Source organism: Hyperoodon ampullatus (assembly GCF_949752795.1).
Source record: "Hyperoodon ampullatus genome assembly, chromosome: 2".
NCBI lineage: Eukaryota > Metazoa > Chordata > Mammalia > Artiodactyla > Ziphiidae > Hyperoodon > Hyperoodon ampullatus.
The window spans coordinates 109,925,982-109,942,041 of record NC_136915.1 but is presented as its reverse complement, the minus strand read 5'-3'; the positions used below and the strand labels follow the sequence as shown (position 1 = coordinate 109,942,041).

General features: G+C 44.3%; 1 protein-coding gene across 2 annotated transcripts; it reads left to right on the top strand.

Annotated features, from left to right (window-relative positions):
- Positions 1–475: 475 nt before the first annotated feature.
- On the top strand, positions 476–6,882 carry ENSA (endosulfine alpha; the record flags this gene model as incomplete). Of its 2 annotated transcripts, XM_079696864.1 has the most annotated exons (4): positions 476–624; positions 2,279–2,404; positions 3,712–3,878; positions 6,626–6,882. In XM_079696864.1, exons 1-4 carry the CDS (start codon positions 568–570, stop codon positions 6,639–6,641), a joined length of 366 nt encoding a protein of 121 aa, XP_079552990.1. In that variant the 5' UTR covers positions 476–567. The 2 variants fall into 2 exon arrangements, with proteins under 2 accessions (XP_079552990.1, XP_079552991.1); XM_079696865.1 differs by lacking the exon at positions 6,626–6,882 and having other exon boundaries at positions 3,712–3,882.
- Between the last annotated feature and the right edge of the window lie 9,178 nt (positions 6,883–16,060).

The following is a 16,060-nucleotide window of genomic DNA, read 5'->3' as shown; positions in this document are numbered from 1 at the left end:
CATTCCACACCCCAAGTGACACATTGGAATAGTGTCTGACCTCTTAATTATTTTCTGGTGATTGATAATTTTCTGCTACCACTGCGCAAAGCTTAATCCTCTTCACCTGGAAATAAAAGGTTTCCACCATTTCGCTCTCCAATTTGAAGCTCAGCAAAGCCTAATGGGCGCGGGGCGGTGGAGCCGAAGGAAGTCTGACCCCATCAAAGGAGCAAAAATGCCAGAGCTACCAGCACCACCCCCTCACATCCCCCAAGGGCTTCCAATTGGTCCTTGTCGGTCACTCTCTTTCCAGGTTGGCCTTCCAGCTTGCCCGTCGCCTCCATAGAACCCACATTTAGCCAGCAACTATTGGTAGGTCGTTACGTCATTGCCCTATCTACCCCGCTCCCATTGGCTCCCATAGGAAGGGGCGGCCGCAACGTCACAGGCAAGAGCCGCCATTTTGACTGAGCAACCCTAGTGACAGGAGCCGAAGCAGCAGCGCAGGTTGTCCCGTTTCCCCTCCCCCTTCCCTTCTCCGGGTGACTTCCTGGGTCCCCTACACTCCACAGTCCCGGTCCCGCCATGTCCCAGAAACAAGAGGAGGAGAACCCTGCGGAGGAGACTGGCGAGGAGAAGCAGGTGAAATGGAGGGGGTGCGGTGGGCGAGCTGGGGGCGACCGTGTTGGGGCGGGAGACGGTCTCCCACCAGTGCGGATTGGTCGCCATGGTCTCGGGCTCTGCAGGGGTTGGCCACTTCTTTCGTCATGCAGGGTGAGCTTCAGTACGGCCTGCTGCTTTGGCGCTGGTTAGCTGGGTGGATTGTCAATCAGTGCGGTTCTCTTCTTGATTGGCCAGTAGACCTACCGCTCAACTCATTGAAGTTGTGCTATAATTGGCCAAGCCTGGGCGTGGGGCGGGTGTTTAGAAAGACTGGGTGAATGAAAGGGGTTGGTGGTCCCGGGATGAGATGTGTGTTATTGGTTAGTAGGGGTAAGGTGACCGAACCACTAGGTTGGGGCTCGCATTCTAAATCCCCAGAAAGATACAAGTCGAGGTAAAGACGTTTAAAAAGGACCAGCACTGGGGGAAGGGAGAAGAGTAATTATTATCATGGCTAGTTTAAGGCGGCAACTTTCTCAAAGAGACCCGTTTTGACCGCTGGAGATGGTCTGTTGCCCACCTACAAAGAGGACCTTACAAAATTGAAGAGGACTAGAGTTCCAAACAGAATAGTGGAAGTTAAACCTAGAAAAGACGCCGACAGAGTCGTGACAAGAAAGACGCCACCATAGTCCCCCCAGACTTCCAAGGTAGTGGGACTTAGTTAACCCGCAATTCTGTGATGAAAACACGCCACCCTCTTTGGGGGTTTGTATTTGACTTATAACATTTAGTACTGGATTCGGGTTCATGAAATACACCTGGTGTTATGTCTGTGCCAGGTTTTCAAGGGAAGGGAATGTAATTCCACTAAAAAGGGCCACAAATTGGCTTCATGTCCTTTTTTTAAAAGTCAGTAAAGAAAAGGGCAGCAGGGCCTACAAAAAGCAAGCAGAGAGTAACAGCAACAGTAAGAGCCCCCGCAAGCTAATTGAGCTCTTGGCATGTTCCCCAAACTTCCGTCACTAGGGAAGGTGTTGATTTTTTGGCAAAACTGGTAGGTAAATACTAGTGAACCCACTGTACCTTAATTTTCTTGAGGTTAAAAAGTGTCATTTTAATCTGTTTACCTGTCACCTTCCTACTACAGTGTTTATGGAAGCAATGCTGTCCCATTACTAAGGTGGAGATGTCTGGAGATGGCTACATAGCTAGCCTCCTCCGTAGAGAGACTTATCTGCTGACTAGCTTAGGAGGGAACATCTCAGCAGTTATCCCCCTTGATTTCCCATTTGACCTGTACCGTGTTTTAGGGACAGCTAGGGAACTTTCCTACTAATTTTGTATCACCAGAAGCCCTGCTAGCTCTTTTCTCTGTCTTTCTTAGCTTCTGTTCTGAGTGAGATATCGCTTGCTCTTTGAGTGAAGTATTGTGTTTAGGTATAGGTCACTCACAGGTCACTGGGGTGGTTCCCTGGGTTTCGTGAAGCAACTTATCTTTTCTTCTCACAATACAGTCATCTTGAGCTTTAGGGATCTGAACAAAGGTCTAGCTTTATTTAAGAACAGAGTGGAAATGGCATGTTTACTAATGGGTAGACCTCCAGGAAAAGGTAATAGTATAAAAGTTATCAGATATTAGAAGCAGTTGCTTCTTAGTGTTTAATTTTGTTGGCCCGTTTGTTTCCTCCAGGACACACAGGAGAAAGAAGGTATGCTCCCTGAGAGAGCCGAGGAGGCAAAGCTAAAGGCCAAATATCCAAGCCTAGGACAGAAGCCTGGAGGCTCTGACTTCCTCATGAAGAGACTCCAGAAAGGGGTACGGGGCACAATCTCTTACCCTCTTACTTCGGAGCCAAAGGGGGCCTTAGGGATGAGATCTGTGGAAGTTCTACTGAACACCGATATGAAGGTTTTGTTGTGGGGCAGTAGTAGAGAAAAATTAGAAACTTGTAAAAAGCAAGGCAAATATTGTAAATCTCTGAAATGGTATCTTATCTTCTGATTTCCCACGTAGGATATTAAGGCTTAATGTAGGGGCATTTGGGTATGGGGTTGGGGGAGTGAGGGAGGGATGTTGGAGTCTGGAATGCTGACAGCCTCCAGACATTTGCCTGTTTGGATGGTGGGAGTTTTAGGATTGCACATTTAGGATTAGAGCTAAATTTTGGGGTGTGTCATTTCAGAAAAAGATCAGCCATCTGTCCTACAGATTTCCTCAACTTGAAATGAATAGTAGATGTCTTTAGACCCTTGAAGTTAGCACCAACTATTAACTATGCTCCCTGAAGAGACTTATTTTTCCTGTCCAGAATGGTCCTTCTCCCAAGGCAGAGTCTTACCTTTATAGCCATCTAGCTCCTGATCAGGTTTCTCAGTCCTCAGAGGTACTGAAAGCTGACTGAGGGATTGTATGTCATTAACCTGGACTGTGTTTCTCTATGTGGATGAAATGGAGAGGGAAGCAGATCCCTCTGGAGAATCCCGGTTACTGAGTCTTAGTCACAGATGATGATGTGATGCTGATTTGCAGTTTACCTTGCTGTAAGCAAGGCAGGCGTGGGCAGGCTGTCAGAGCCATGGAACATGTGTGGGAGTGCTTGCAGTCAGAGGAAAGTACATTCTCATGAACAAGCTCTGTTTCTATTCATAGTCTGAGAGAATAATTTTTAATTTTGAGGTTGTTAGCTTGAGGTTGATCTCCTGCTGATAGCCCCAGATCGACCCTTCTATGTATCTTATTCATTTCTGTTTCCCCAGCACCAAGCCCATTGGAGGCTAATAGGTCCTCATAAGCCTTAGTGAATAAAGTCAGTAATTTGGTTGAACCATCCTGTACTCATGGGGCTACAAAAGATGTGGGTACAGAGGATGTAGGAGCTATCTCTTAACTCCAAAAATAACACCCTAGCTGGGAAACTGCTTCCATACCTGAAAAAGTCAGAACACACTGGGGAGAAGACATAAGTAAATGTAATTAATGCTAAGCTCTGTAGGCATGAGACTAATCCAAAAGAGACTTGAAAGATCTGAGCCTGGATGAAGGTTTATAGTGGATGTGAGTCTCCTTGTTTTTGAGGAAGACCAGAGCTCCTCACTCACCTAAACCTCCCTCTTATCTCTTAGCAAAAGTACTTTGACTCAGGAGACTACAACATGGCCAAAGCCAAGATGAAGAATAAGCAGCTGCCAAGTGCAGGACCAGACAAGAACCTGGTGACTGGTGACCACATCCCCACCCCACAGGATCTGCCCCAGAGAAAGTCCTCACTCGTCACCAGCAAGCTTGCGGGGTAACCGGGGCCCCCTTCTGCTCCCCTTCCTCACCCACTGGACTTTTGTATATCATAGGCAGGGATGGAATGGGCACCTAGTTATATCTTCTCAGCTTGCTAGCCAGAAATGACTGATTCTCCTGGGGGCTGCTGAGAAGTTAATGTGGGCTGAAGAGAGGCTCTGAGTTCGTTTCTTTGGATAAATTGAGATTTCCACACCCTCATGTAGCCCAGGTAGGGGCTCAGAAATAGGAGACTAGGATTGGATAATGCTGCAAACTCTCTTTTTCTTTTGTACAAGAAACTGGGGAGATGTGACTTCTCCTTTTGGAAGAGAATATCCCAAAATTGGTTAGGCTAGGCCTTGGGAATAATATAACAGGTTTAACATCCCAAGGCTAACCTGACATGGTTGGGAAAGGTAGATTGAATGGGATCTGTTTTCTGTGCTTTAAGTGTTTTGTCCCTTGGGCTGCTACTGCTTCATGTTTCCATTATGGCAGGTTCAGAGAAGCCCCCCAAAAAAAAACTGATTTGCTTGCCTAAAACTATAACGCCCACTTAACCTCCTTTACTGAGTCTGTCTTTTACACGCCTTGGTTCTTAAACAATGTAAAGATTGGAGGATATAATTAACATAAAATGGGCACCTTCTCTCTCTCTTCCAGCATGTTGCTTTTTGAAAGTATCATGGGATAGTGGAAAGAACACTGGGTTAAGAGTCAAGATATCTGGGTTCTAGTTCCACTCAGTCTAGGCAGAATTGACGTGTAACCTTGGTCAAGTCATTTAACCTCTCTGGATTTCTATTTCCTCCTCTGTAAAATAGTTGAATATAGATAAGATTGATTCTGATTCTAAAATCCTGAAAAAAACTGTGCTGTTCATTGTAAAGCCAAAAGTGAGGAAGGCCCATAGGTGAGCCTACAGAGGGGAACTATTTGAAGACTACATGGGGAGAGAAGTTGAGGTTTACGGGTTATAAATTCAGGCAAGAGGGCCTTATAAGTATCATGGTCTTGAGGGTCAAGAAAAAAAATTCTAAGAAGCTAGCCATGAAAGCTCTTGCCTCTGCCCTCACCTGCTTTCCTACAATCTGGGCCCTTGCTGCTAAAAAGCTGCTCTGGCAGCCAAGCTGTGGGCCTGAAGAAACATGCTCAGTCATGCACATTTGGAGTCCCATATTTCAGATGTTATCAGCTGCCAGGTGTATTGTTAGGGAGACAAGAAGAAGAGGGATGAACTGAGTGAGCCTCCAGGGCTTAGTGCTACTGCAGGGCTGGAGCAGCAGGTTCTCAGGAGATGAATCACCTTGGAGGAAGCTGGGGAAGGTGGTTAGGGAGAAAGAGAAGGAGCACTGAGAAGTCTCTGCCTTCCTAGAGCTCAGTAACCCAGCTCCTGTGCTCTGAGAATTAGCAATGCTGATCGTGAACCAGATGGAGGAAAGGGGCTGCAGGTGGCCAGCATCATCAATCTAGTTATCACTGGTTTGGCCTGAATGTTACTGAATGCAGCCTGCTAGTTATCACAGAGAGAGCAGGGTGAGAACTAGCTGTTCAGGAGGGGAAGATTCTATAATCCTCTCTTGCCCTCTCAGCTCACCAGTTATGATGTACCACACATCTGGCCTGATGAGAACGACTGATGAACTTGCTAATGCACATGTGGGGGGGTTAGGGTGTGTCTCTACTTCTTTCCTGACCAGCCATTCGCTTTTCAGGCCATCATTCAGATTGGATAGGAAAAAGTTGGTGAGGAGGGAATGGAGAGAGCAGGATCCTGTGATTCCCTGGCCCCCAAACTCCTTGGCTGTCACTTGTAATTGTATATAATTTTTGTGTTTCTTGCTCCATTTCCTCATGCTGTCTTCCTTAGTCTAAAGTCCATGTGGGAAGGGGAAAATGCTGAACATCCTTGTATAGTTTCCTCAACTGTCCCAGACATGTTGTACATAGATATGTCATGTTATTATATATATAAATATATATATAATTTTGTACGTTTTCTTCATCTCCGATCTTCTCAAATTTTGTATTCTTTTCTTTTCTGTCTGAGCTGCTTTCTCTATCGGTCAGTATGACTCCTCAAGACTGAGGCCACAGTGAGTCTGGTTTTTAGGAAGGAATAGAAGAAATAGGGAAATCAGAAAAACTGTTCGTCTCTCTCTCCACCTGGTCATCTTCAAGGCTAAGAAAACAAAGAAGCAAGCTACGTTCTGTATATGCCACCTGTTTCCACAGCGTGAAGTACATAGCTTCCATGGCAAAGAAGGGTCATTTCAAAATCCAAATCCAAATTGCTTTGATTAAACCTAGATTATTAAGTCCACTCAGAACAACATGTGTGCTGTCTGGCCCTGACCTCCGTGCAGTTACCACCTGATCACTGTGTGCCCCCAGTCAGTCCGTCTCCGCTGCTGCAAGTGGCTCTGGCCATGCCTCTGAAACCAAGCCTGCTCTGAGCCAGGCAGCTTATACCCCTGAAAACCTCCAGTTATTTTGATCTTGTCTAAAGAATTTGTTTTTGTTTTTGTTTTCATGGGTATCTCCAAAAAGACAGAGAACATTTTGTTTTGAAGACAGGAAAAGACTGAAATTCTCTTTTTTTTTTTTAAACAACTCGCTGGATAGGATTGAGACATGTGCCAGGTAGCCCTAATGATTGTTAAGTGTGGAAGAGTGATGGGGTAGAGACTGGGGTGGAACTTAGGGTTCTTTCCCTTACTGCTTGACAGTGTTTTCTTTTTCTTCTGTGTTCGTCCGCAGTGGCCAAGTTGAATGATGCTGCCCGGGGCTCCGCCAGATCCTGAGACGCTGCCCCCCTGGGTCCTGTGCTGGCTCCTGCCCCTCCCTGCTTTTGCAGCCAGGGGTCAGGAGGTGGCTCGGGCGCGGGCTGGAGAGGCAGAAGCCCCTGCCCGTCGGTGTCCCAGCGCATGGAGCCCCTTGGGCTGAGCACCAAGACCTTGAACCCTTTTTGTTTTTCCTTTTTCTCCATATAATTGTTGGGAGACATCTCAGTGAAATCCTGGGGGTGGGGTGGGGGGTTGGGAGGGTGGAGTGGGAGATTTGGGGGAATATGAATTAGGGCTTGGAGTTGATAAAAACATTCTTGACTATCCTCCTTAACCCTGTGGCTGGTGTGGGGTGGGTGTGAGGAGGAGGAAGTAAAATCGACAAAAGATGAGAGGCTCTAATTCAGCTCTGTAGAAGAATGCCTTGTTTGCTTGGATGTGGCTGGGGACCTGGTGTCAGATAAAAGAAACTGACCGTCTAAATATGAAAGATGCAGACAGCTCCTCTGGTTCTGCAGAGCAAGCTGAGAACTCAATTATTCATAAAAAAAAAAAAGTGCTGTCCTTGAAATAGATTTGCTGCGGGAAGAAGGGCAGTGAGCGTGGGGAGCCCCACAGAGCCCAGGGGACTTTTTCAGTTTGAAATAAAAAACAAAAGAAGATCCACAAAAAAAACCCAACCCAGAAATACTCTGAAGCAGTTGGTGTGTTTTATTGGGGTTTGGGGAAAGGGAAGAAAACAAGACTGAAGACACCATTCAAGGGGAGAAGCCAGTGTGGGGCCCTAAGTTTCTAAGGAACAGGGGCCCTTCATGTGGGATGTGTCTGGGCTCCCCGTTTCCCTAATTTACGGAGAGGGAGCAGGGACGTTGGCATATAGACCAGGACTTTTCCTGACTCCTGTCCAAGCTACTGTTTCTGTAGCTAATGCAGAAGATGCAGCCACCTCAGGTTTTGACTCACAAAATAAGGGGTTTGCGGTATTTGATCTAAATGGTTTATTGACACCTAAAGCTCAGTACAGGCTAAGCAAAAAAGGAAGCCTGCTCTTCCTTTTCCCTTTCAGTCTTCCATTCCTTCCCAAGCTCTCATGTCTGTGAAGGAGAAATGTGACCTCTAGTAATAAGCCAAAAGGAACTCAAGCCTTTCTGCTAGTGGCCAGCAGGGGGCAGAGTCACTTCTTTCCTCATGATGTCCTAACCATTACTGGAATCCTGCCACTGAAAAAAGTTTAAAACTACTTGTGAGTGTAATATACAAAAGAAATGTTACCCAAGGAGAAACAAACTCACTTGTCTCCTCTCACACACACACCAATCTACCATGTGTGAAGATTGAAACTTGCCCATTTGCCCAAGTTTGATTAGGAGAATTTATCATGGTATTTTCCCAAATGTGATTGGCTTCTCAAATGAGTATGCATCAAGGAAGATAAACAGGGTCCAGGAAACATAGATATTCGAGAGAAATCTCGATCATTGAGGGGGAGGAGTACTTCTAAACTAGAGAAGGAATGTTGTTCTCAGTATCTAACTCATTCTTCTTAATCAGAAACTTTCCAAATAAGTTTTCAGCTACTCGGGATGTTACACTGACTTCTCTCTCCTGATTTAGCCAGCGGATTGTGATGCCTCCTAACCATCAGCCTTTCTAAACAGCATGCTAGACACTAAGTGAGCCAGGTGGTTTGGAGAAATAAAGGCATTCCCTACCTTTGTGGGTTTATTGTCTAACTGGAAGAAAATATATGAAAAAGTTCATATACTTCAAAAGGTATAAACTTTATATCTTTTTTTTATACAGAGAACATTTAAAATTTTTATTTAGTGTTTAGAGCCATTTTTCTCTGGTCTCCATGTTTTGGGGTTGTTTTTAGATACTTCTTCATTTCTTCTTCATTTCATTTTTTTTTTGTGGTCACGCGGCACATGGGATCTTAGTTCCCCGACCAGGGATCAAACCCATGCCCCCTGCGTTGGAAACACGGAGTCTTAACCACTGGACTGCCAGGGACTTCCCTAAACTTTATATCTTAAAGCTAGGAGATACATGAATGTTTATTGTGGTGGGGTTTCTGAGCCTTCTCATCCTTATTTCCCTTAAACCAGTCCCATGACTTCTTTTTGAGCATGTTGTCCCTAGTTTTATGTTTGCCAGGTGGCTACAGCTGGGGAATGAGGCCAGCAAGTCTCAAGATGTGCAATCATCTAGTTAGTGCAGTTTCATTTAATAAACAGGTAACGGAAGTTGACATATAGAAATAAGTTACTTACAAGGTGGCAGTGCTACTTTAGTGAAGAGCTTGAGTTAATATCTGGGCTTTTATATGATTTTTCCATTATTCTTGGCTTCCCTGGCCCTTAGGTTTAAGTATAGCATTAGGGATCCTGGGGTGCTAAGAAATGTTTGTTCCTATTTCTGTTTCAGTTTAAAACTTGCCATTCCTTTTCCTTCACTCCCATGCTATAGGGCTAGGCAGTCAGGGAAGACTGGTTCTGCAGTGCTTCACATAGCTGTTCCTGCCCATTATTTTAGCTTGGTATTTTCTAAAATCTTTATTCCAAAGAGTGGATTCAAGGGTTCTTCTACTCCTCCAGCATGGTTGAGTGATAATTGTGCTGACAAGCCTCTCAGTTGAGCCATCTGATATGCAGGGTGGAAGTCACCATTTTTATTGTCCAGCAGCATTTATTTTAAGCTGTTGTGGCCCGAGCATGGAAAACACAGGCAAAAGAAAAATAGCCCGGAGAATTGCCATTGACGATATCTACAGTCAGCCAGTGGCACCCACACTAGCAGCCCTTGTGTGTATAGTGCCCTCTACTGGGCCTTGAGGGAGGTAAACAAGGAAAGGGAAGATTTCTTCCCTTGGAAGCTAAGACATGACAGTGGCATACAAATAAAAGCAAATTAATGTAAGATCCCGAGTGGCGGGAACTTCCCTGGTGGCGCAGTGGATGAGACTCTGTGCTCCCAAGGCAGGGGGCCCAGGTTCGATCCCTGGTCAGGGAACTAGATCCCACATGCATGCCGCAACTAAGAGTTTGCATGCCGCAATGAGAGTTTGCATGCTGCAACTAAGGAGCTGGTGAGCCACAACTAAGGAGCCTGCCTCCGGCAACTAAGACCCGGTGCAACCAAATAAATAAGATCCCGCGTGGCATGCGGCATCTTAGTTCCCTGACCAAGGATTGAACCCATGCCCCCTGCAGCGGAAGCGCAGAGTCTTAACCACTGGACCTCCAGGGAAGTCTCCAAATTAATGTAGTTCTAAGCAGAATTCCCACAAGCTAAGAGAAGGAGGGTCAGGAGATGAGTTGTTAGCTGAATTTTCTTAGAGACAGGTGACTTACTAATAAAGATAAGATGAGGCTGCCCATGCTTGAGCAGCAATATTTTATTTTATTTTATTTATTTATTTATTATTATTATTATTTTTTTTTTGCGGTACGCGGGCCTCTCACTGTTGCGGCCTCTCCCGTTGCGGAGCACAGGCTCCGGACATGCAGGCCCAGCGGCCATGGCTCACGGGCCCAGCCGCTCCGTGGCATGTGGGATCTTCCCGGACCGGGGCATGAACCCGTGTCCACTGCATCGGCAGGCGGACTCTCAACCACTGTGCCACCAGGGAAGCCTGGGCAGCAATATTTTAATTCACAAGTATTGGGTTGGCCAAAAAGTTCGTTCAGGTTTTTCCGTAAGCTCTTTCGGAAAAACCCAAGCGAACTTTTTGGCCAACCCCAATAATTGTTGAACTCTAACTTTGCGATTGGAAATATTAGCAGTTGGGCAGATAAACAGTGTAAGAAATGGTGTCTGCCCTGAAAGAACTTGAAGCCTCATTGAGACAACACTTCTACATATAATACATGTCAGTGGTAAAAGAATTCTGAGAAGGGGAAATTCAGAGGGCTGGAATAATTAGGTAAATAGTAGTGGAAGAAATGGAGATTGAACTGGGCCTTGAAAGATGGGTAGTATTAAATTGTCTAGTTCAATTATCAGTTAATAAGTGCCTATAATATGCCAGGCATTGTGCTAAAGTATAAATGATATGTGGGTGCTTCTTTCAAGGAGATTCCACTCTGGTGGGGAAACTACACATGAGGAAATCATATGCAGTGTTAAACTTGCAGCAGTAGAAGCCCAGCTACATAGAGGAATAGGAACAGGTATTTAATAGTAATTGCACCTAGCCCATTGCTAAGTACTCAATTGACATCATCTCATTTAGTCCTCACAAAAATTCTACAAAGTAGGTAGTCTTAGTCTTGCCATTATACAAATGAGAAAACTAAATCAGTAACTTGGCCAAGTCACAAAGCTTCCGAGAGTGGAGGCAGGATTCCACTGCCTGCAATGGGATGGGGAAAAGAGTGATCAGGAAGCACTTCCACTGCCGGGCTGGTTCAATCCCTGGTTGGGGAACTAAGATCTCACAAGCTGCATAGTGCAGCCATAAAAACAAACAAAAAAAGAGTGATCTGGGGACTTCCCTGGTGGTCCAGTGGTAAAGAATCCGCCTTACAATGCAGGGGACATGGGTTCGATCCCTGGTCAGGGAACTAAGATTCCACATGCCGTGGAGCAACTAAGCCTGTGTGCGTGCCACAACCACTGAGCTCGCACGCCACAACCAGAGAGAAGCCCTCGCACCACAACGAAGAGCCCGCGCACCACAACTGAAGACCCGACACAGCCAAAAATAAATAAATAAATAAATTAATTAATCTTTTTAAAGAAAAAGTGATCAGGAAAGGTATGGAGCAAATTCTGAAGGAGGAACAGGATTTCTCCAGAAAGGTAAGGTGAGAAAGGACATTTTTGTACAGGGACCAACACTTAGAGAAGGATGAAACTGTGGAATCTGTGGTGATTCTGCAGTAGCAGTATCAAGTGAGTCCTGGGGAGTCACTGGAGACCAGGCCAGGAAGGTAGACAAGGATATGGCTTGCAGGCAGGCATAGGAAACACTGAGGGGATTACAAAGAAGAAATCTTGTCAGTTCTGTGTTTTAGATAGGTCACTGCCAAATTGTGTGGAGAAGGGATTTAAAGGTAATAGATTTAGTGATGGACTGGTTCTTGTGTCAGGTTTCCTGGTTTTGATAACTTGGGACAAGTTTCTTAAACTCTCTTTGCTTCAGTTATTTTGTAAAATAGGAATGATGTAGTACCCACCACAAATGACTGTTGTGATGATTAAACAAGATAAAGCATGAAAAGCCCTTACTTCAGGGACTACAACAGTGCCTAAGATATGGTTCCTGCCCCCAGGGAGCTTACAGACTACTGGGGGATATAATAAAGATAGGTAGACTGACAATTATTAGAATACAAGGATTCAGTGCTAAGATAGGGATAAGCACAAAATGCTCTGGAAGCACAGAATACACACCTAATTTGGGCAGGTGGGAGAAGAACAGTCAGGAAAATCCCTTCACAGAAAGTAGCTTCTAAGCTGAAATATGATGGAGTAGTAGGACTTAGGTAAAGGGATTAGATTGGGAAAGGTCTTCCAGGTGGAAGAAACAGTATGTGAAAAGATGCAGAGGTATTACATTCTGGAAACTTAAAATAATTGAGAGTAGCTGTAGCATAGCATGCAAGGAATGAGGCCAGATGTCGGAGGGAAGCAAGGGTTAGATCACAAAGGGCCCTTTAGACTTTATTCTGGAGGCAATGTGAAGCTGCTGAATAAAGATTTTGAGCAAGGAAATGACATGATCAGATTGGCTCCTTAGAATAATCTTTCTGATTGCAATGTCAGGAAGAGATTGGAGAGGGTAAAATGGATGTATTAGAGATGCTATTAATGGGATGGAAAAGTTGGGAAGGGTTAAGGCTATTGTGAAGAGGAAGATGATGAATTCAATTTGAGACATAATAAGTTTAAAGTAACAATGAAACATCTAAGTGGAGAATTCTGTACTAAGTAAACTTACCATGGGTTAGTTGAGTTATGAGTGAGACAGACTGTATGTTGCTACAGTACTGTAGGTTAGATATGACTGGGAAATAAAGAAGGTAATGATGGTGAGGATGAAGAAGAGTGAACAGATTCAAGAGATATATGAGAAGTACAATCAACAACTTCATGGGGGTGGGACTCGGGAAGAGACGACTCCAATAAAAAATTCCGAGGTTTCTGGCCTGAGTTGCTGGGTAAATGATGATGCCATAATCCAGAGAAAGAATACAGCTGGAAGAGCAAGTTTAGCAAGGAAGACAATGAGTTCAGTTTTGCAGAAGAGTTGATTTGAGGTGTCTATAGAACATCCGAGAGTAGATGACTAGAAAGTTACTGGATTTATGAGTCTAGAGGTTGGAGAAAAAGTCAGAATAGGAGATACAGATTCTGTAGACTTTAAGATGTACTAGTAAAGCCATGGCCATGAAAATATAGAGAGCAGACAGACTGAAGAACTGATCCTGATGAAGGCTAACTTCTGAAGGGAATAGAGAAAAGGGCCCAACAAAATAGGAGAATCAGGAAGATGTCGTGCCCAAGGACAGAGTTTAATGGAGAAACTCAATCAGTCAATAGTGTAAAATGCTATTAGAAGTTAAGTTTAAAAACGAGACTATCTCACCTATGTAATAAAAAGTGCCCCCAAATTTCAGGAAAGCAGTGTGCCAAAATCGTGAATAACTGTTCGCCAGGATTATGGTTTAAGGTGTGTAGGTGTGTGTGTCCACTTTCTGTACTTTTCAGGATTTTGGCAGTGAGCATGTATTTGATCACTAGAGGTAATTTTAATTCTAAAAGCAAGAATAAAATCACAAAATGTTTTTTTTTAAATGGACTAAAAAAGGGCTTCCCTGGTGGTGCAGTGGTTAAGAATCCGCCTGCCAATGCAGGGGACACGGGTTCGAGCCCTGGTCCGGGAGGATCCCACATGCCACGGAGCAACTAAGCCCGTGCGCCACAACTACTGAGCCCGTGTGCCGCAACTACTGAAGCCTGCACGCCTAGAGCCCATGCTCTGCAACAAGAGAATCCACTGCAATGAGAAGCCTGCGCGCAGCAACGAAGACCCAACGCAGGCAAAAAAAAAAAAAAAAAAAAATCAACTAAAGGGTGTCCATTTGATTTGCCAGTTAGTAACCTTTTTGAAACCAGTTTCAATGGATTGGTAGAGGTAGAATCTTGCATGTAAAACTGAGTGGTGTGCGAAGGTTTTGTTGCTTGCTGTTGTTGTTTTAGGACGGGAATGATAGGCATGTATATTTACCAAGTGAAAGGAACAAGTAAACGTAGAAGCTCAATAGAGAATGATGATAACCAAAAAGCAGGGTTCCAAAAAGAAAAGGGGAGTTGGGGGGCAAGAAAGAGCTCAGGTGGATGTGGTTAATTAAACACTAGTTCAGCAAACATTTATTGAGCACTTACTATGTGCCAGCCACTGTACAAGGTGAGGTGCTGAGTTAGCAAGTCAGCTGAGTAAGGAATTGGTCTAAAGCAGGAGGATATATACCTCATCCTGCATGAGACTCAAGGTGAAGATGTAACAAAGAGTAAACTCAAAGCTGTTTGTGAACAGGGGTAGGTAATTGATGGCAGTCCTTGTCTGACAGCTTCCTTGTTCTTTGTGGAATAGGATGTGAGGTTGATACTTGAGAGGGAAGTGGGAGTTAGGGGGCTTAAGAAGAGTGGCCATAGTGTTGGAGAGGATGAAAGGGAGGAGGATGAAAGAGCGATGATAAAAAATACTAAGTATTTAGTATTACGAGAAGCCCACTCACCACAACGAAGAATAGAACCCACTCGCCGCATCCAGAGAAAAGCCTGCGTGCAGCAATGAAGATACAACACAGCCAAAAATAAAATACATTAATTAAAAAAAGAAAAAACTAAAAGAGTTAGGAAACAATGTTGAGGGTATAACAGAAACCATGAATGTGTGATCCTTGGAATGCATCATCCATTGGAATGGTATCAATCCCTATATTTCTGCTGTCTTCTCTAGCAACACCCAGCTGCCTGGGTACAAGAGCAGAGAAGACATATTATTGTATAGATCCTGGATCATGATTTGTAGACAGATGAAGAGGATTAACAAAGGAACAAGGGGATTGAAGGTGCTGGTGAAAGATGGAAGCCACCCAATTCAGACTGGCAAGGTACGTTAAACTCTGGTCAAGAGAAGTCTTGATAAGGTCAAAGAGCAGATGATTTAGAAGTGAAAGTGGTAAAACTGGAAGCCCAGGCAGGACATGGTGTCAGAATGATGTTGGAGTTTAAGATTTCAGAGTTGGAACTCTTCCATATAATGACAAGGGCAATAGGAATGGGTGTTTTCTAAGTGGAGTAAAGGTAAAGATCATTGGAGAGTTAACTAAGGGAGTTTCCATATCCAACTGCCAGGGTAGGTGGCTCATGTGTCTGAGATTTTGTACTGTTATCTCTTATTAGACCTAACTGTATTTTTATAAAAGGAAAATGGAAGTGTCTAGCTTAGTAAATGACAACAGCAACAACAAAAGAATTATGGGCTTAGAGTGTTGGGTCAGTAAATCAAGGTGTTTAAATGAATCCAGAATTATGCAAGCCTGGGGAGGAGAAGATGAAGCCAGCTGCCAGTCCTGGTGTGGGAGTGACCAAGAATAGCAGAGAATATGAAGGAGAGTTTAGCTTGATGGGATGAACTCCAAAGCAGGAGGGGTAGCATGCAATAATCTTGGAAAAATAAGGGCCTGAAAATGACACTAGGGAACCAGGAGTATCTCTGTTCCCCCACTTTCTGATATAGGAGGGGAAAACCCTCTAGGGCTGCAAATAAAGTTGTGTTTGGGGATAACCTCAGTGTAATTTGAATGAGTGGGTTGAGGGAAATTCTCTAAAGAGGAGTTTCTGTGTGAGGCATCAGAGAAGTGAGGGGACCAGGAATGAAAGTATAAGTAGGAGAGATCTGTATTTGGGGCAGGGTCCAAAGATTATAGAGATGGGAACCACTTGTGCAGTGAATTAGCCTAAGGTTCCCAACTTTGGTTCAAAAGTTGTTTGGTACCAGTCTTGACTGTAGGCCCCATAGGGCTATGGAATCCAGTCTCCTCAGGCCTCCCTCTCAGGGTTCTGAGGGGAAGATTAAGCATTCCATCTCTGAGAAGACATTCTAGGAGAAAGAGAATGGAACAGTAGCTTGAACAATGATTACAAAGAGGAACAAGTAAGCTAGACTAAAGCGAACAACTGGAGGAGGGTCCTTCATTCACACCTTTATCAAGTATTTATTGAACTCCTACCAGGGCTTTGTCTTGTTCATTGCTATATCCCCAGCATCAAGTGTTTGGCACATATGTGTTCAATAAGTATTTGTTGAAGGAATAAATTGTTCACTAATTTATGTTCAGATTAATCTATAAGTATTCAGAAAACAATAAAAAGAGTTTGACCTCTTTCAACAGTC